This window comes from Hetaerina americana, unplaced genomic scaffold (genome assembly GCF_022747635.1).
Source record: "Hetaerina americana unplaced genomic scaffold, ioHetAmer1.1.p SCAF_5, whole genome shotgun sequence".
In the NCBI taxonomy this organism is placed as follows: domain Eukaryota; kingdom Metazoa; phylum Arthropoda; class Insecta; order Odonata; family Calopterygidae; genus Hetaerina; species Hetaerina americana.
The window spans coordinates 11,414,310-11,434,727 of record NW_027287095.1 but is presented as its reverse complement, the minus strand read 5'-3'; the positions used below and the strand labels follow the sequence as shown (position 1 = coordinate 11,434,727).

The following is a 20,418-nucleotide window of genomic DNA, read 5'->3' as shown; positions in this document are numbered from 1 at the left end:
ACTCTCTGTGTCACTCTTTGATAAAGGTATGGGATGGGGAAGGAATGGATATTTGGTTCAAGGCGAGAAATGGCCCAACCTAGTGTCAAACTTTTCTTTGTTATTCACATTTACTGGCTGCAGTGAAGCAGCTCTCATGTCAAATAAAAAAAAACTCAGTAATGTTTCGAACATGCAAAGTAGTATTAAAAAAATTATATAGAGCAAGGAGAATAAGTGTACACACCTGCTTACTTCCCGCCTGAAGAGTTTTGGCAGGCATCAGCCAATTTGAGATCTCCTTAATTGGGTGAAGAGAGCTGCGGACAGAGAACACAACTCATGAGCCAATCAAAGAACATCAGGAGGGATCCACCAATAAAAGGGCCAAGTGACAATGGGAACAATGTAGAACGAATGCAACGGTGACAATCAAAAAAAGGAACCTCAAGACAACCAAGAAACCAGAACCTAATATCCTTTTTCGACTAACATAGCTCCAAAAAATATTCAGTGTCACACTGGACTGATTTCAATCAAAGGAAATAAGAAAATCAAATATAAAGGTAACATAACCAACAACATTTTTAACGTTCATTACATCTGGATATGTAAAAAGAACGTAATGTAATTATAGATTCTCTAAATAAAGATAGAACTTTAATGCACAAGTGCAGGTATGTAACATTCTCATATAAGGTAGACAATAATCGGTTATCTGAATGTAAGTTCACGCCTAATGAAGAAGAATACCATAGAGGTAAATTACCATTTTAAGGACCGAATCTTTCAGTAAAAATCCATGTACTGGCAGAGTCATTATCTTTAACCACATAATTGAAGATCGCAGAAAATATTATTATGCATGATATACCATCTCTCTATTTCCGAATTCCTTAAATGATATAAAACTAAAGAGAATTAGAGAGTTTTTGCAAGGGTAAAACAACCATGCTAAAACTTGAGGTATTTACTCTCCCGCTGCTGTAACAACACCCTTTACAAGGTAAGGTCAGCCTATCATCTTACAGACATAAAGCCGATTCCCTTACAAATTAATGTCCCCGCAGCTATGATACTTACAAAACATGTCCGATTAAACCTGGGTATTCCACGAAACAGCGACAGACAGCAATCCAGGAACTAACTCAATCTGAAAATATCTTAAGGCACCCCTTTCATAAAAGAAGAAACCTATCCAATGCTGCGGCAATAACGAACACCAGAATCGCGTATGTGCCGCGGTAGGCCATAACTAACCGCAAAATTTAACACATGCGCAAAAGATATCCAAACACCATGAGCTAAAACCGCACTACTCTTAGAGATACAATAAATATGTAGACCCAATAAAGAATACTGGCACAAAGTCTTATCATATGAACATCTAGAAAGGTCTTCACACCGCAACCATTCAATACGCATATGCTTGAGAGGAAGAGACTTCCGCAAAATTCCATTTTGAATATTATTCCATACAAAATTAACCTTTATGCGAGGCACTCACGTAATCCATCATACTGCAGTTACTTATATATTTTACCGCCGTTCAGGGCCAAGCGCCGTATGGCGCCAAGCCAGCAACTGCTACAGTAAGTCTCAAGTGTATAAAATGTCCTACCTCACGGATGATTTTACTGCCTTTCACGGGCCCGATCTGCGTAAATAAGGCACAGATGAGTTCTTCTGACACCGAAGCGTCCAGGTTTCCCACGTACCTACGTTAAAAAACATTAAGTCAGCCACGTTGTTGTATACCATCGGCATCAGTAGCAAAAGAACACAACCTTTAACGTAAAACACAAAATATTTTGGATATGAGAAGGAGCGCTACTCACAGGGTTCGCGGATGACTTTCCTCGTTCATGATCTAGAATTGAGAAGAACAATTAGTAAGAAGCTGCAAAATTAATATATTATCGCAATTTAAATTCACAACTCAGGCGTTACCTGTCTCGCCATCTTATGTTACCTCACTACTTTGACAAGTCGACCCGTTCGCGTTGCGGCATGGGAAAAGAGTAGAATAACGATTTGCACCAAAGCCAGTAAACAAGGTGACGCAGAGCAATTTGAATATGGACCTTATATAAAATTGCTCAAAATATGCCCAAAGCTCTTTCGGTGGCAAATAATTCATTTTAAAAATGAGTTTCATATCGAGTGTTTTTACATGTGTTGTAAGAGATAAATATGCTTCTCTGTATCATTGGTATATTTGGTCAATATATGATATGATGATCATAAATAATACTATTACGTGCCTGTCAGGGCTTATTTTATTTAATCTCATAAGTTTTGTTTAGAGGAGAGTAAACTTAAATATGAGTAAATTCCCTTTTAATTAAGAAACCTTCACCTTTTTAAACAAGAGAAATTCATTATAGGTAGCTATGGAAGATTACTGTTGGTAATTTACCAGCTTTAGTTGGTTTTGGGTGGAGAATGACTGAACAACGAAACTTTCTTTGCCTAATCTAACAAAACAGTCTTACACCTGCCACTACAAAAATGCATTTTTCATTCTGCATACTTCTTTCTTCCCGTCATTCCGTCCAATATGCCAATCTTATTCCTGCCCCTCCCTCCTTGGCCTAACGTTCAGCCCTACTTAAATCACAGTCTTCAGCATTCCATCGACATTCATAACGCTGTGCATCTACCATTCCTGCCTTCTTTATATTTCTCCCAAAAATGAACTCCCATCCTCAACCATCAGCAGTCCAATGCTCTATCCTTGGACTACGATGTCCCATAAATGTATCATTCATACATGTACTAGCTGTTAACGTAGGTTTTGAATGGGCACAGTGTATACAAATGTATGGCAATGTATTTACCTACCTCTCCTGGCCAAAAAAATACCCTGAAATCGGTCACTAAGGTAATCCCTTCTTCAATTCCGCATTTTTCTTTTCGCTCTTCATTCCATCCAACTTGCATATCCTATTCCTTCCCCTTCTTCATTTGCCCTAAGTTCCACTCTATATCACAGACTTAAATATACCATCGCCAGTCAAAACGCTCAGACTATATCTTTCCTGCCTCCATTCATTTCTGCTAACAACATCCTCTCAGCCCCACCATGCTTAGCCCTTCCTCGTTAGTCTTCTTTCAAGCCAATTCACCTTTTAAATCCTTCTCCTCACAGATTTAAGAAGACTCCAATCTACTTCTATCATCATACTTCAATGACCATGTTTCCACACCGACCAAAAACCCTCGGCATATGTCATAGTTTCCCCCAGCCCTTTCTTACCATCCTTACTTAACGTCTCTGTCATCAAAAGCCTCCTCCTTGAGAAAGCTTATTTGCCTAATACAATTCTTCTTCTTATGTCCCGACTACTTTGACCATTTTGGTCCTAAACACTTCCAAAAAACGTTCCACCTGCTCTAGTTTTTTCCCTCCGATTTTAACGTTTAACTTGGCCTTTCTCTTTTTTTGAAAACTGCATAACATTTATTTTATTTACATTTACTACTATCTAGCACTGACTTTCCCCTGCACTAAGTAATGCTTGCAACCTCTTGGCTGACTGACAAACTAAAGCTTGGTCATCAGCAAACCTGACTGATTTTACTAAGTCCCTGTCGACTTTCATTCCTATCTCCCGTTCTTCCCTTTCCTCTTTAATCAATGCCTCCACATACTATACAGGTACATACCTGTACGTTGAACAGCACCGGTGAACATCGAGAACTCTGCCTTACTCCTTTTCCCAACACTGCCCATTCGGACTCTCCGACCCCACTCGCCCCTGAGCAGTCTGAGACTTGTGTAGGTTGTGGATTGACCTCCTATACCTCAAATATATTCCTATTTTCTGCAGTATACTGTATTCATTAGTTGCTCCTATTCACTCTATCAAACGCCTTTTTGAAATATACGAAACTGGCAAATACGTCCTGATTTTATTCCATAATCCTCTCGATTTCATTACTGCAATGGCATCACGCGTACCTCTCCCCTTCCTAAACCCAAACTGATCATCTCCTAAGTAATCATTTTCCCTACTCTCTACCCTTTTGTTGATGATCCTGAGAACAACTTAAGCTGCGTGGGATATCAAACTTATTGTTCTGTTTTCCTCCCATTTTCCCTTTTTTGGAATATGAACTTACACTGATTAGACCAAATCTTCCGGACAGATTCCTCTCTCATATATACTACGAATTAGTCCATGAAAACTATTCCTACAACATTTTCCTAAACCTTTAAACATTGCCACGGGAATTTTGTCCATCCCCACGGCCTCATTCGATTTCAATTTCTTTAATACCCTTTCTATCTCACCGTCGTGTATGCCTGGTCCTAAGCCATCCTCATCTGCATCATTTTCTCTTTCTATGCCTAACCTTGCTGCCCTGATATTTTTACCATAAAGTTATTTGACATATTCCTTCCATCTCTCTGGGATCTTCACTGGCTCAACTAATATTTTTCCCGACTCATCTCTAACTGCTAGCATATATCTTCCCCTCTTGCTTCCCGATAGTGTTTTAGCCTTCCAGTTCGAATCCCGGCGGAAGCAGCATTTTTAGTGGTATCCTAATCTCTACTTTAGGTGCTTTGTGGAGGGCACTTTGAGTGAGTACACCGTCCGTCGGATGGGTCGTCAACCTGTGGACCCCTTGGCGCCTTTGGTTAAGAGTAGGCTAATACCAACACCGGGTTTCTCTCCATCCTTCAATCTTTCCTATCCCTAATTGCGCAAATGACCTTAGCTGGCGATCGCCCCCCTGAAACTACTACTGTTTTAACCTTACAGTATAACACACCAATTCCACTAACTTTCCATATCCTCACATTGCGTATTCCACCTCGCTTCTTTTTCTCTATTTGTTACCCGTCTCAATTTATTATTTAACTCTTCATACTTCCTTCCACCTGACTCGGTACTTATATTTCTCAATTTCCCTTTCTCATCTATCTTTCTAATAATCTCGTCTGTAACCCATTGTTTCCTTGCGCTTTTCTCTAGAATCTGCTGATACTTCTTCCTTGTCAATCCAATTTATGAGTTTAACCATTTCATTCGTCCATTCCCTAAACCACCTCCCCTGTATTATCTTTTTGAATCTTTAATCACTTCTCACTTCTAATCACTTCATCATTACTAAATTGTGATCTGAGTCCGCATACACTCCCGGGAAACTGCGATTTGAGCATGCCGTTCCAAAATCTGTGCCTCACCATAATGTAATCTAACTGATACTTTCATGGGTCCGTCGGTATTTTCAATGCATTTCTACGCCTTTTGTACTGTCCAAACCAAGAGTTGGTGATGATTACCCCGTTTCCTGCAGAATTCAATTGCTTTCCCCATTTTTTTGGTCATTTCTACTATCTAAACCGTAGTCCCCCACCTCATCACCATCTCTTCTTTAGTCACATTCCAATCCCCCATCATCATCAAATGTTTAACTGCAGGAACACACGCGATTATGTCCTCTAACTGATCGTATACCATATCGACTTCTTCCCCCTTATTGGTGGCATGTACGATGACCTAATTCGTCGGTTCTGCTATTATCTCTAATAGCAATATTCTATTCGTTGCTTGCTTTATGTTGACTACGCTTCTTCCTACCTTTTTATTCAATATTATGGAAACCCCTTGCTGGCTCTCGTTCCAACCGCTGAATATTACTCTATCACTCCAGTAATCCCCGCTATCCTTTCATCTGACCTCGCACAGCCCTAAAGCATCCATAGTTTCCCTCTCCATTTCTCAATTGATATTCTCCAATTTCCCTGCCCTCAACATTGTCCTAAATTTCCAAATTCCAGTTCTTTGATAACTCATTTTGTCATTTTTGACGCCTTCTATGCTGCTGCTTTCGTCGCTTTGCTTTGGAAGGATTTCGTATGATGACAGCCGTGGACACCTGGCCTCTTTTCTGTGGTGTGTCCCTTACTTTCTGATATAAACAATTGAATTACTTAAAATACCTTCCTTAATAGCATTTTAACGACACTGCCCATCTTACTGAGGAATAGACGCTGCGCGGACTACATTGCATCTAGCAGCTCGGCGTTCAACCTTTCTAGCATCGATAGTAGCTAGCTACTAATCAGCGAGGGAATGCTACCACAATTACGGTTGCTTTCTGTTAATATTCTAGTTTATATATCCACGCAACGATTTATCACTTTTGAAGTCAAATAGATCGGGACCACCAAAGTTTACCAGAACCAAAGTAAAATAATATGTTCCAAAATATATCAGAAGTATTATTGTACTAAATATTTTCATTTTCAGTGGGCCGTACCAATAATATGACTATATCAATGACCTTCTTTCACTGAGCATGAACGTTCAGTTCCCTGCTACGTATTCAAGCATTCATTAGCTTTCATATGACTGCAATGCCGTGTATCTTAATAGCCTGGAATTTCACAAGAATAAACTCTTCTCCCTACGACGGAAAATAATGCTCGCAGCCATTATTTATGGGAGCGCTCTTACGTTAATTCGGGCTCCTAATGAGGACATAATTGTGGAATAATTAGCGATCTATTATTCAAATAATGTGTATTGTTCTGTGTCACGGGCCTAATGGATTTCGATCGATTTTTATGATAAACCCTCTTTTTCAAATGTCGAGGGCTCTTCAGAAAAAAGTCAGTGAAACGATATGAGTTGAAATCCGCGGTATGAAATAGAACATGGATGGTAAAACATTTTATTTTACCTGCGGTTCCATTCGGATTATTTCACCGAAGAAGCTGGCAGAAAAAGGACGACCAGCGTCCATAAGACGTGCGGTTGAAGCCTAAAGTGACAAATTTACTTTTCCGCTGCAGTCTTCCATTGTAACCTAAGAGCAAGGAGGTAGGGTCAGAGCTAACGATATGTATGGAAAACATACGAGGACTGACTTTCACGCTGATGACCTCCGTCGGTTTTAAATACTTTATATTTCACTCGTGTTTTGTAAGTCATAATTAGAGTGTCAACATTTTCATGAATATTGAGGAGAAATACATACATTTGTATCATATCGTAAAATTTCACATTCATAGCAGAGCTATCTACGAGTATATCTCAACGAAAATGTTTGGTTAAAAATTTGTTCTTTTAGACTCGCTTTTCCTTAGCGCTTCGATTTCATACCACAGCAGACCGATACTTTTCTTAGGATTCAGTGATATCTGAAGGTCTTGAGGAGTTGAGGGGCATTAAAACATGCGATCAAGCACGCCACAAAGGTTTATAACGGGTAGAACGCAGTTTCATGGCACAAAATACATGTTCATAAAAATATACTTTCGCCTTTCGAAGCCGAAAATTGTATTTTTTATTCCATAGATACATACATTTGGTAAATAAGTGACGTGCCATAGATGACCATCGGATGAAAATCCGAAACCAGAGAAATACCTGTTTATTTCGTCATAGAAGAGACTCAGACGGAACTCTAACCTACCACTGCCGTATTTCGAATGGATTTACAGATTGTTGGGAAATCATTGCAGAAAAATTGCATGCAATACGAACACTGGTATTGCCGCTTTTGAAATTGCATATATGCTTATTACTCTGCAAGTCACCGTCATGCTGTGTGGCAAGGGGCGATTCGAAACAATGAATTAAAGATAAATTACTATGCAATATAAATTACATGTAGGGCTTTGAAAATCACAAAATATTCGTCATGGACCAGAGAAATGAAGATTCGCAGAGCATTTCTCGTTACGATAGCCCCGAGAGCAGCATTGATATTGGCTAGTCTAAGTTAAAGGCGATTTGGAGCTGGAAGTGTGCGAGTTCTTTGGGCGCGAACGCCAACAAATAACGAACTTGCATGGAGCATGGGATGCTCCATTCAAGAATCACGACCATACCTAAAGCGTGATGTTGCAATATCTTCTATTAGATTTTGATAAGTGGAGTTAAAGAAGAACAGTTGCCGCATGGACGCCGGCCCTCGGGCTGCTTCCAGCAAGTTCCGCCGGACAATCTGTCATCTGCCACGGTCCTGCATACCGCTTTGGCGACCGGCAAGATGGTGACAAGGGTCAGGCCTTTCTTTTGAATGAAACCTTAAGCTTACGGTGGAGTCTGCCCAAGATTCCACCAAAACGCAACTTAACTGTGCAGATGAAATGTGGGAGAGCTATGTATTTAATGCTCCAAAAGTGAATAGTGAACATTTTATATCGTCAATTAACCATAATTTTGAGAAAGAGCCATCCTCTGAAGTCAGTAGACCAAAATATCATGTGTGTTAGTCTGGATTGTCAACTTCTCTCGCAAATTTCTGTGCAGTGAGGTGGTTACGAAGATATCGCTATTCTATAGAGAGAGATCAGAAGCATATGATCACGGGACATGTCGTCGTGACTTCTCGAAAGGCGTGATTGGAGAGCGCGCCCCTACGTATTTGTCAGCGGATGTTTTGATTGAAAAGCCGAACGGCAAAAATAACAATCCGTATTATATAACAGAGACCTTTAACTACAATTTGAAAAGTTTAGCAGAGAGGAACAAATCAGAAGCCCTGTGATCGAGTGCCCTGCGGATTGGCCGGTCCGCAGCTCGAAATCCCTCTCGCCCCCTAAAACAGGTATCCGAGTCGTAGATACACAACTGCAGTAATTTTCTCACGGAAGCCCCTCTTCTCCTTCCTCCCCCTCCTTGCCCCAGAGAGCCTTTTTCCCAGCACAAAAGGGCAGGTATAAAAATCGACCCAACCGCTTTCTCCCGTCCTGTCCTCTCCCGCCCCTTCTCAAGCCAAAGCTCCCTTTCCGCCTCCCGCCCCCCCGCGCCCACCTGGAAGCAGATGCGCCTTCGAACAATTGCTTGCTTTCTTGCATTCTAATCTCGAGGATACGTCGATGGGACGATCATCGCCCAATCATGAAAAAGCCACTATCAAATGGACGCGTGCACCCGACGCTAATGGTTGCCTTCTTTGCGCACGTATGAAGGAGCGAGCACACACGCGAGTGTGACAACGCGTGCGTGATCTTATGAGCGAGAGTCCATCAAACTCTCAAACGAACCTTCATTCTATGAAGCTTTATAGACCATTAAGGATATCGACAGACGTTTCCCCAAAACTGAATGCTGATAAACTCGTACGATTAAGATATGTAGTTTCTGCTCAATACTGATTGTGCAGGGCATACTGATTTTTAGAGTTTTGAAGTATTTTCGTATAGTAGTGTAGTACGGAAGACTACGATTTGAAGGGGAGAATGTTGAGCAAGTGAGGTAGAGGCAGAAAAAGAAAAGGTCGTCTACCATAAACTCATATTTGGGCTAAAATACATTGCAAAATGCAAGCTACTAAGGGGGCGTGTGGCACGGGCGGGGATTTGGGGCACGAACCATTCATGCGTAATATGCGCTTGCACCTACCAAATACATACAATACATAAACACCTAACCTTAAACACATACATGCTTCAATTGGTGTTCACAATACCTTTTCTTTCAACCCCTCTAAATGAGGTCTGGTTTCTTTAAGGATTTTAATTTACTTCCTAAGGTAAGGATAAAATCGTTGATATTAAAGCAAGGAGAACCGAACTTGCACGGAATCACTGATGCTAAAAACGAAAAGCTCGCCGATAATAGCAAGCTTTCATTGGACAAAATGGAGGATGGACAGAAGGATGGTGGGCCGTTCAATAGGTCCTTGGGAAAAAATAACAAAAAATGAATTATTTTGTGTGGATTATTTTTTAATTTTTCAACATGGCCTGCTTTTAGGTCGATACACTATATTCAGTGTTTCTTCAACTCTTTTCAAGCGGTCCAAAAATTAGGATTTCGTAATGTGCTCAAAATAGTTGTGTTGGCGATGACCGCCTCGTTCCACATGAATCGTTTTCCGCCGAACCAGTTTTTCAATTGTGAAAATAAAAAAGTTACAGGGGGCCAAATCTGGTGAATGCGGCGGAAGTCATAACAATTCGAAGTTTAATTCCATAATTTTCGTAATCGAAACTGCGCAGGTGTACACCCGTTTACTGTCTTGATTGAAGAGTATTTTTTTTCTTTGCCAAATGAGGGCGTTTTTTTCTGGATTCCTTCGCTCAACCGGAACTATGACGACGTTCACCTCGTTTGCGTACGAGAATAGTAAAAGAAGCGTGGTAATTTTTGAGACCACAATGCATTTAAGGACTGAGGGGAGAATGTTGGGCAAACGAGGAAAGGGAAGGAACAGGATAGGGATGTTGGACGAGATGAAGGGTGGAAGAAGGTACTCAGAGATGAAGAGGGACCTGATGTAGAGTAGGATGTTGTGTTTTCATAGGAGTCACAACATATTTATTTAGGAGCTGTGTCCATGCAAAAACCTACCTTAACCGGTAGATTACCTAATAATAATGCATTCAAGGGAATAATTATATGAGGATAGTATGGAGTAATATCAATTCCATGTGGAATTGTTTATAATTTCGCATTTTTCGTTTAGAGGTTCGCAAAGGTGGGCGTTTTGAACCATGAACCCAACACTCAGGAACAAAGGTTTAGATCGTCTTGTAGCTACCAGAAGTCTTTAGCAGCGTCCAGACTCGTGAGGCGTTAGGGAGCATACTTTTAGGTGCCTGAATGTTAGACGCCTAAAGATGAGGCAGTTTTAATTTGGACACCCTGCGCCGTAGTATTGCCATCTATTTAGCTAAGAATAAGGAATAAACAGATGATGTCCTAACGTAAATATTTTGATACTTGAGATAGCTTATGCAAACATTTGTGTGTAGTTGCAAAACCGCATTTTTGTTTTTGCGTAATCCTGAGTTCACTTTTCAATTTTTGTGGCATTCTTTTATTTAAGTTTTCCATTTATTTCTTTTAATTTAGTAACTTTTTGTACTAGTAATTTTCTCTTATCGGACTATATAATAAACTATATAAATTATCCGTTTTTTAAATATTTTGCTTTAATTATTAGATTTGCTTTAATTAATAATTTTAAACTTTTTATGCTATTTATATGGTATTTTACTCCAGGGTAAGTTTTCGGTCATTAATCCTTGTCAGTAATTGTTTTGAAGTATGCTTTGTATCGTGTGTAGTTCATTTATATTGATGCGTACTTTCCTCGCTAAATCAATTCAATAGTTATCCTACAATTAGTGTTTGTTGGCGCTTTTTCATTTTTTGTGGTTTTATTACTTTTTGGTCCCACGTAGTCAAACGGTGACTCCTTTGGCAAAGGTTTGGCGAACGTCCTATGATTAACCAGTTAGATACATGCAGACAGCTATATTTTTACTAAGGGCATTACTAAATGCTTAGACTCTCCAAACACAACATTAAGCTTGAAGATTATTTTCCGTAATATTTATATACCAAAATAAGATGTGAAAAGTACACAAGCGAGGCACGGATACAAACACGATGATATAGACGATTTTCTTAGTCATGAAATGAAGCCCCAAACAAAGAAATGTCCTTACCCCTACATTCCAAATATCTGTATCCAACAACTTGATAAACATTCATGCGGAAGACGCCAAATTTCCCTTGCATTTAAAAATATCTGATTTTTCGACGTCGTATTTATAAAGCTCTTTGTTTTATCAACGAGTAAAGAGTCTCTCGAAGAATAAACCAAAGTAATTGTAACCAAAAAACATTATACACTCCCACCATGGCGATTATTTTTCGGGAAGTCTGGCTTCGAACACTTGGAAATATGGGGTTTACAATATAGCGTATTTAGGACACACTTTCTGTGTTCTAAATCCAGGGGCCGAAATAGGTGCCTAAATTTGCACCCTCTCGCTGCCTAGAGAATTTGGACACCCTTCAAGATGGCATCCACCCTAAATCGGGCGATTTAGACGCCTAAATGACGAGTCCGGATGCAGCTTTTATCATTACTGACTGATCAGCTTAGCAAAAGGGTACGCCATCCGTGTTCCTTATTTTTGCCATATCAAAACGCATTATTTCCTCAAGTTTATGATGTATTTGAGGAATTATATCACATTTCTTTCGTATTCAAGTGATATTTTTTCGGTTATCGCAATTCTGGATAGCATGTACATACTATTCCTGTTCGGGAATCCTTCGCACCATGATGTTGTCTCAGGAAAATTGGCCATAGGCATAACCATCGCCAATTTTCTCGCTTCAATTAAAATTATTTTTGTTTAAACAGCAACCCCATCCTTCTTGATTAGGGGTTCATTGGGCTTAGGTAGTAGAAGAGACTCCAAAGTCTCAATCTCACCCCAAAATAGAGACGAATATGTATCCTTATTTTGTTTTATTATCCAGCTGTTAACATTTTCCTCAAGCTTAGGGCATTTAGGAGCACATGAACGCAGATTTATTTGACTCCCATCTGGATTCATTACATCGATCTTCCTCCATTCTCATTAAATTTTCGCACTCGGAGTTGGGCCAAATTGCCTTTCAGCCGCCCTGTTTCCGTTTTCTGAAGTGTAATTCACGACTTCAGGTTTGAATGCAATATTATACAGCACCTAGTTTCTTTGAGTAGGTGATATGCACGCTAAATAAAAAGGAACGTATTCCGCATTGTACTAGCATAATACCGAATAAGTAAAACTGTATTTTTTCACACAAAACTTTTTTGAAAAATTGAAAGGTTTACTGATTCAGTGATATTGAATTTTCACAAAGTAGAGCCTGTAAACATTGAATACACCATCATACTACCTACGGTTGAGCGCCTTTAGACTCCGAGTTTATCGTGAAGGATATGTTTGAGCAGAGAGGCGACATACCCGTGCGACATACTCCTTAGTGTTGAAGAGATTTTAGATAAATATGTGAAGTAATTATTATGGGTAAACTACCGCTTAAGGTAGGCTTTTGGATGGGCAAAACTAACAAATAAATATCTTTTCTCTCCTATATTCGTATACTTCCTCCCTTCATTCCGTCCAACATCCTTATCCTATTCCTGCCCCTACCTCGTTTGCCTAACATTCTCCCCTCTATCACTGTTTTCAGTATACCATTTCCCTTGAAATTGCTCTGCATCCATCTCTTCTGTCCCCTTATTCTTTCTCCCAATAATTCTCGTTACTCGCCCACCATACTTAAAACTTCCTCATTTGTTTTCCTATCTGTGCACTCCACCTTCTCCATACCCACATTTCAAAAGCCTCCAGTCTACGTCTATCCTCCTGCTTCAATGACCACGTTTCCGCGCCGTGCTTAACTACGCTCCATATCAAAGTTTTGACGAGTCTTTTCTTAATATCCTTACTCAACGTACCGGTCATCAACTTCCTCCTCCTTGTAAAAACCTAGTGCAATTCTTCTCTTTACGTCTGTACTACTGTGACCAATTTGGTCCAAAACACTTCTGAGATGCATAAACTACTCAACCTGCTCTAGTATTTGCCCTCTAATTTTAACGTTTAACTTATCTTTTCTCTTTATGGAAAACGACTGAACCTTTTGTTTTATTTTCATTTTTTCTTATTCTATATCTATCTCACTGAATTTCCAATGTATTCACCAATGCTCTGGCTCCTATCCTTTCACCTTTTTGGCATGGGTGACCCAACCTGAAGCAATTATTATTACTCCCACCACTACAGCCCATTATGCGTTCATCGGAACGCATAAATCCTTCCACCACAAGGTTGTAGTCCATGGAAGGGTGTACAGGTATATAATTATGATTTTTTTGGAATTTTTTAAGGAAATACCAAAGATTTTTTGCTTATTACTGGCTCAAAACACTGCTTCAATGGAAATTTCTAATTAAAACAACCATTTTCTATACCTGATGAGGGAAAAAATACTCAATAGTAATTATTTTTCCCAGCGAGTCGGCATGTGACTTGTAAGACGAAGTCATGCCCAATTACACTCGGCCCATAAGACCCAGGCTGGTGTTAGAGCACATTGTGGAGTAAAAAAGGTGCGTCTTATGGGCCTGGGAATACGGTACCACTCATACAAGTATATACAATTACTTGTATAAATCGCGATGGCCTTACACGGCTCCCTGCAAGGCTGATTGGAATTGTGCATGACGATGCATCGCCGCGTTAGCCCTGATGATGGGAACTCGATTTATGATTTGCCAAATGAAATATTATCTTTCATATATGAATAAAGACTATTTCAAAGTAGCCAATTTAGCCACTCGAGAATCCACAATGCCACTTGGTAAGGTGGCACACGCTGCACAGTGTACAGATACAAATATTAGTACGATTCCTATACATAAGGAATGAGGATTGGGACTGAACTTAGGCAAATGCGCAGTTTAGAAATTTTGGAGCTAAAGTAGTGATGAGCATGACAAAATTTACACAATAGAGGGTTCAGTGTTAACTGCGTCAGATCAAGTTAATTTTTTTTTGGCTATTCCTTATACCACGCCTTTCGTGGGGTGCTCATATCAGGAAAATATACTGTTTCACTTTAAAGTAACTCGGCTTCGTCAAACGGGTGGTGGAGAAATGTAATGAGAATGTTAAAGTGTTATTTCGCTTTAATTAGGCCACATTTGAAATACGCCGCAAGTATGTGAGATCTTAGGGAGAAATCGTTGATAAAAGAATTTGATTAAATTCAGAGAAAATCCGTCAGATTCGTTAACAATTGTTACAATAAGAAAACGAATATGACAGGTCTTTAAGAGGAATTTGGCCGCTTGACACGCGAAGAAAACAAGCCAGGCTTAGACTTTTAGAAAGGCTCGGAACAAACGAGTTTAACGATGATACAATAGGAATTATTATGCCCCCACATTATTTGGGAGGGATAGACCGCAAAGATAAGATAAGGGAGATAGACTCCAGTGTAGAAAGATATAAATATTAGTTCTTTCCTCGAACATTCAGGAATCATAATAAGTAAGAAATCGAATTCGTAATAGAAATAGTAAAATATCGAATTACAAGCGAGGACAAGATGAGGAGCTTGATAGACATTCGTGCATTTGTAGGTTCATGAACTTGTGTATGTTAGTTGCTTATATACTTATTGGCATGAGCCTAAGTTGGAATAAGTTTTGCGTGAACATATTCATCTGTGTGTGTGTGCATTGGCATGTTTTTCGTTCTATATGCATGTGGTTGCAATCTATTGTTCGGGTGGGGTCCTAACACCCGCCCCTGCGATATATATGTGTATATGTTGATGTAATTGTGTATATGTTGATTTAATTGTGTATATGTTGATGTAATTGTGTATATGTTGATGTAATTGTGTATATGTTGATATAATTGTGTATATGTTGATGTAATTGTGTATATGTTGATGTAATTGTGTATATGTTGATGTAATTAAATTATGCAAAACTATCAATCCGTCGTATATCCTCTTCTTAAACTCTAGTACTTCCATCCCACACCTTTAGGGTTACAATTAGTTTCCACCTTGATTCTGCCGCAATTAAATAATGTACACGAAACAAACACTCAAGGGAACCAAAATCTTGTAAATCGTACCTCATCATCGAGCGGCCATTTAAAACAAGTACTTTACAATTACTGCTAGCCGAAAGAGGAAAAAGTTTAAACTAACAAAAAGAAATGCACCTAACTGCCATATTTTAAAAGGCATTTCACCAAACACTACTTATGGCACGACGGATTGACTCTTAGTCACTGGGAAACAGCAGCCAAGTTTATGAAACCGAAGTAACTTATTCAGCCAGCTATATGACTCATGGAAGTATTTAAATTAACTCATGATTTATAAGCTTAAAGGAACAAACTTCCAGTACAGTTGCGGTCGATTGATTGACGAATTTGATGATAAAATTGCTCACAAAGGTCAGACATTTGAGAGGAAAACGTTTGGATTGCTTCAAGTGCTCGCAAAAATTGTGAAAATAAGGTCCTAATTGGTGGAAGAATATTGAAAACAATTATAATGTATATTGTTAACATAAACAGCAAAAAAGAGAAAAAAATTGTGCCAACAGCACCCGGTGTTCCCAGGCGGTCACCCATCCAAGTACTATCCGGGCCCGACGATGCTTAACTTCGGTGATCGGACGAGAACCGGTGTATTCATCGTGGTATGGCCGTTGGCCGAAATTATAGGGAAATGTTTTACGTATTTATCTAAACTTAATTACTCTTCGTGCATATTTGTTTCATGTTTGATATAGTTAACAAATACCAAATATTCAGGTTGATCCCTTGAGTATTCTTTCAATATTCTCGTTATCTCATTTATTGTCAGCTTCTCACTTCAGCCCTGTTAAGTCCAATTTTAGAATACTCATTCCATTAACACGTGAGAGCTTTCTAATATAACAATTGAACATGCATTGTGTTTGATTGACTTCGTTGTAGTCAAGATATCATGTCGAGTAAATGGAGAGCGGTAAATATTGCATTCCAATAGCTAAAAAATAAATCTCTACGTAAACGCTTAAAGATATTTTTTAGGATGACTCATCGAAAATGCGATTAGGATATTAAATTATTAATGCTAAAAATACAATGAGTAACGCGGAAAGAAAGTGCGGATTCATTCAATTTAATAAGTTTGTAAGGAGTTATAGCACATATACATGTACAATGATGATGAGACGAGACACGTGGTTCTTTAAACTAAATGATTAGAAGTAATTTGACAAATGCCCAAAAATAGATACACATCTCCAAGTTCTATATATGATTATAGGCAGATATGAAACAGCTTCAAATTTCTTAAAATATTTACGTTGTTTGTCTTTAAATCATGAGTCGGTTTAATTGAAAAAGTAATGAGTTGGGACGAACAGTCACGAATTGCTCAATTGAACGAGTCACCCAAGTGATTGTGATGACTGGAGTCATTATCAATGAATTTAACGAGTCTTCACTGAATGTTTGGCTGTTGGGGATACGTGGAACTGCTAGCTCAAAAGTCGTCCCTTTACTCAGATACAACTCGGATAATCGAAAGACTCGGTGTCTCAAAGGATTCTCGGAGTTTACAGTGAGTGAAACAATTACGAAGAATGACTGACTGCTTCGATGAATTAAAAGAAACGAGTCCATCCATTTCCGTGACTCGGTTACGATTCCATAGCCCCTCGCTCCCAGAAATGCAGTAACGTAGAAATTTTGGCGTTTGTTTATGGAATGAGTCACGAGTAATTCGTACGTTATTACAAGAATGATGTGATGACTATATGTGTTGATTTTCATCTTAATTTCTTGGTTTAATTAATAAGCTTTATTACGTGGTAGTTACAGGTTTTTTGACCAATCACCATAGTATACATGTAACTAATATTATTGTCAATACATTGAAATTAAATTTAAAATACTTCGCCTGTCCACATAAACCACTTTTAATACTACCTAGGTTTCGTTATGGTATAACATCATCAGGTCTTGATGATGTTATACCATAACGAAACCTAGGTAGTAATAAAAGTGGTTTATGTGGACAGGCGAAGTATTTTAAATTTAATTTCAATATGAAGAATTTCCACCAAGTGACGCCAGAAACTGTTTCATTGTCAATACAGTTTGCACACAGCTGACAATATTTGTATATTATTCGGTAAATTGTTGTAAACTTTATCATTTAATGAACAACTTACAAGAACTTGAAATTAGATATGGGAAACAAACACATGGAAATATACATAATAAGAAGTAGATTTATATACTATACAGCAATAATTTTTGCTTTGCGCTCACCTTGAAAAGTACATGCACATTAATTGATACAGGTTAAATGATTGTGCACACACAGCATAATATATAGAAATAATCTGTGCTGGGGGTTACAATGTGACTGATTGTTCTTCGACAACGCCGTTTCAGAAAAATATTTTCCGAGGAAATGTTTAAAGATAACAGATTATTCATTTGAATTGTAAGCCTTATGATTTCTTCAATGTAGCAAGAATGATTAATGCCTATAATACAATTTGGAAGTATTTTTGACTTTACTAAATCTAAAATAAATAATGCAAAATACAATGAAAAAAGAGGCATTTTAATCTTCCCAGTTATGATTTAAGAAAATCATCTTTGAGAATTTGTTAGGTCCCAATAAACTTATTTTCTCAGTGAGAAACTATCCTCCCTTTGAAAAGGCACACTTACAAGGCACTGAGATGGCCATCATGCAATAGCTTCTATAACTTATAAAGCCTAGGATAGACCAGTTTCCTGCTCTACCACCATATAAGTGGGTCAGTGGAAATGGAATGTTGAAAACACTAATCTGATCGACAAGGAAGGAATATTATTAGGCTCTAAAGAGCATCATGAGTGAGGAAAGAGAGCTGGTACTAAAGAGAAAATATGGGAACAATTCGAAAAGGGGTTTGATAGCTGCAAGAGAAACTATTGGAATAATAAATAGGAAAAGGATCCCATGAATTGCAGGTAAGATGATAAAAACATTGATGAGAGAAGGAAATGGAAGAATATAACGACAGAGTTAGGTAAAGGAAAGCAAGAATATACTTAGGTGGGAAACTAATAATGCCAAAAAGTGTGATGGAGGACATAGTGCAAGGATATGGAACGTTTAAAGATAAAGGGTGAAATTTGTGTATTGTACAGTAAGTCAAAAGCACTTTTGGGTAGTAAAAAAGAAAAATAATTACCAACAATCAAAAACAGGTCAAGAAAATTAATAGTTGAACCAGAAAAGATCCAAGAGAAATGGAAGGAATACATAGAGGAGCTCTATCGTAAATAACTTAGTCCAGCAAGGCTAGACATTGAAAGAGAGTATGACGTAGGTGAAGTGAGCTTAGTTATAGGCTTACTCAATGGCGAGATAGAAAGGGTATTTAGGGAATTGAAATCAAATAAGTCCGTGGGGATGGACAACATTCTCACCAAATCAGTTTAAAGTTGGGAGGAAGAGTTTTTATTGGATATTTCATAGCATTATGATCGCCATGATGGGAGAGAGATTTTGCTGGAAAACTTTGTTGGATCAGTTGTAGTTCCTATCCAATATGCAAGGAATACAGAACAATAAGCTTGATTTCACTTGCAGTTAAAGTGGTTCTCAGGATCATCAATAAGAGGATGGGGTACAGATAGAATACAATCAGGATCTTTTTGCTTGTTTTGTAGATTTCAAGAAAGCATTAGATAGGGTAAATTGGTTAAAATCAATGAATGCATTTCAGAAAATAAAGAGTAGATTGGCTGGATAGGAGACTTATGCATAACCTTTACATGTCTCAGTTTTCTCTGGTGTGAGTGATGAATATAGAGTCCAGATGGGCAGTGTTAAGAAGAGGAGTAAGACAAAGGGCTCAATCATGACCTGTGCTTTTCAATGTATACGTAGAGGAAGTGGTAGGAAATTGGAATAGAAATCAATGGGGAATTCATGAAATCATTTAAATTTGCAGATGACCAAGCTTCAGTTTGTCATTGAGCTAAGGGGATGCAAACTCTGCTGGGCGCATTGGAAGGTCAGTGCATTAGGTATGAGATGAGACTACATGTAAATTAAACAAAGTTATGCGATTTTCAAGGAAGAGAAAGGTTAAATTTAGCATTAAATTAGGAGGGCCAAAATTAGACCAGATGGAACAGTTTACTTAGTCAGAATTGTTTTGGACTGTCTGTTTCTATCTCATTGTTTAATATTTTCTCTTTTTACTATGGTGGCATTAACTTTTGCCAGTATGTAAACAAAATTAATCGGTGTCCCTCCATACATGAAAGTGTACTTAATGTTTAAAATTTTAGTCAAATTCTTTACAATCTAATAACCTATCACGTGAAATGAAAACAAGTATTTTGTCTCCTGACTCTCCAAGCAACTCCCAATCTTCCTCCAAGATTAACTTAATTCACAATAAGATTGGCACTCTGTTCAATATCAATTTCATGAAAAGCCATTCTAAAAAAACAAAGAAATATTTCAAGAAGTAATTTAATTTGGTATAAGAGAGCAACTGTTAATAGCAAGCACAGAATATGTAGTACAAAAATGGCGACCAACTCAATGTATCCACTCAAAAAAATAGACACCAATTCCAAATGCTTAACCTTGTCGCGTCGCTGGCGACCGGGGTTGGCTGTGCGACCCGCCCCGAAACGCGAGAGCGAGTGAGCATTCTGCCCAGGTAAGGGCTGGGGTTGCTGGAGAAAATAAACCTCCCTGCTGTTCCGTTGATTACCCCGAAGGGCGTTTATTCCGTCCAGTAAAGGATTACAGTAAAGGGGACCTTCTCCCAGGGAGAAGGTCGAGTGTCGTTTGCCTGAAGGGCGCGTGTAGTCCGGTTCAGCTCCAGCAGCTGGATGGCGGCCGGGGTCCTGTCCGGCTTCTGGCTGGTCGCGGGAGCCCGACGGTCCGGCGAGCCAAATAGGGGCAGCCTCGGCACCTCTGCGTAGGGCGTCCTTGGAGAGTCCAGGGGCCGGAGGCGGTACTGCGGGGTGGGCGGCGTCAGGAGACTCAGCACCGGCCACGTAGGAAGGGCGGCCTCGGCCAACCAGGTCCGGTAGTCCTCGAGGGTCGGCGATGATCCCGGGGTGGTCGTCGG

General features: G+C 39.0%; 1 protein-coding gene and 1 non-coding gene across 2 annotated transcripts in view; both read right to left on the bottom strand.

Annotated features, from left to right (window-relative positions):
- The window catches only part of LOC139693516 (nucleolysin TIAR-like), a 463,538-nt gene extending 461,556 nt beyond the window's left edge, over positions 1-1,982 (bottom strand). The window contains exons 1-3 of the mRNA XM_071591705.1: positions 1,930-1,982; positions 1,818-1,849; positions 1,601-1,697 (exon numbers count right to left, since the gene is read on the bottom strand). Coding sequence (XP_071447806.1) covers positions 1,601-1,697; positions 1,818-1,849; positions 1,930-1,941 — 141 coding nt within the window. The 5' untranslated portion in view covers positions 1,942-1,982. The remainder of the gene's footprint in view (positions 1-1,600; positions 1,698-1,817; positions 1,850-1,929) is intronic.
- A 13,882-nt stretch (positions 1,983-15,864) lies between these two features.
- LOC139694456 (5S ribosomal RNA) lies at positions 15,865-15,983 on the bottom strand. Its single transcript, XR_011702138.1, has one exon. It is a non-coding gene; the product is annotated as a 5S ribosomal RNA (ribosomal RNA).
- Between the last annotated feature and the right edge of the window lie 4,435 nt (positions 15,984-20,418).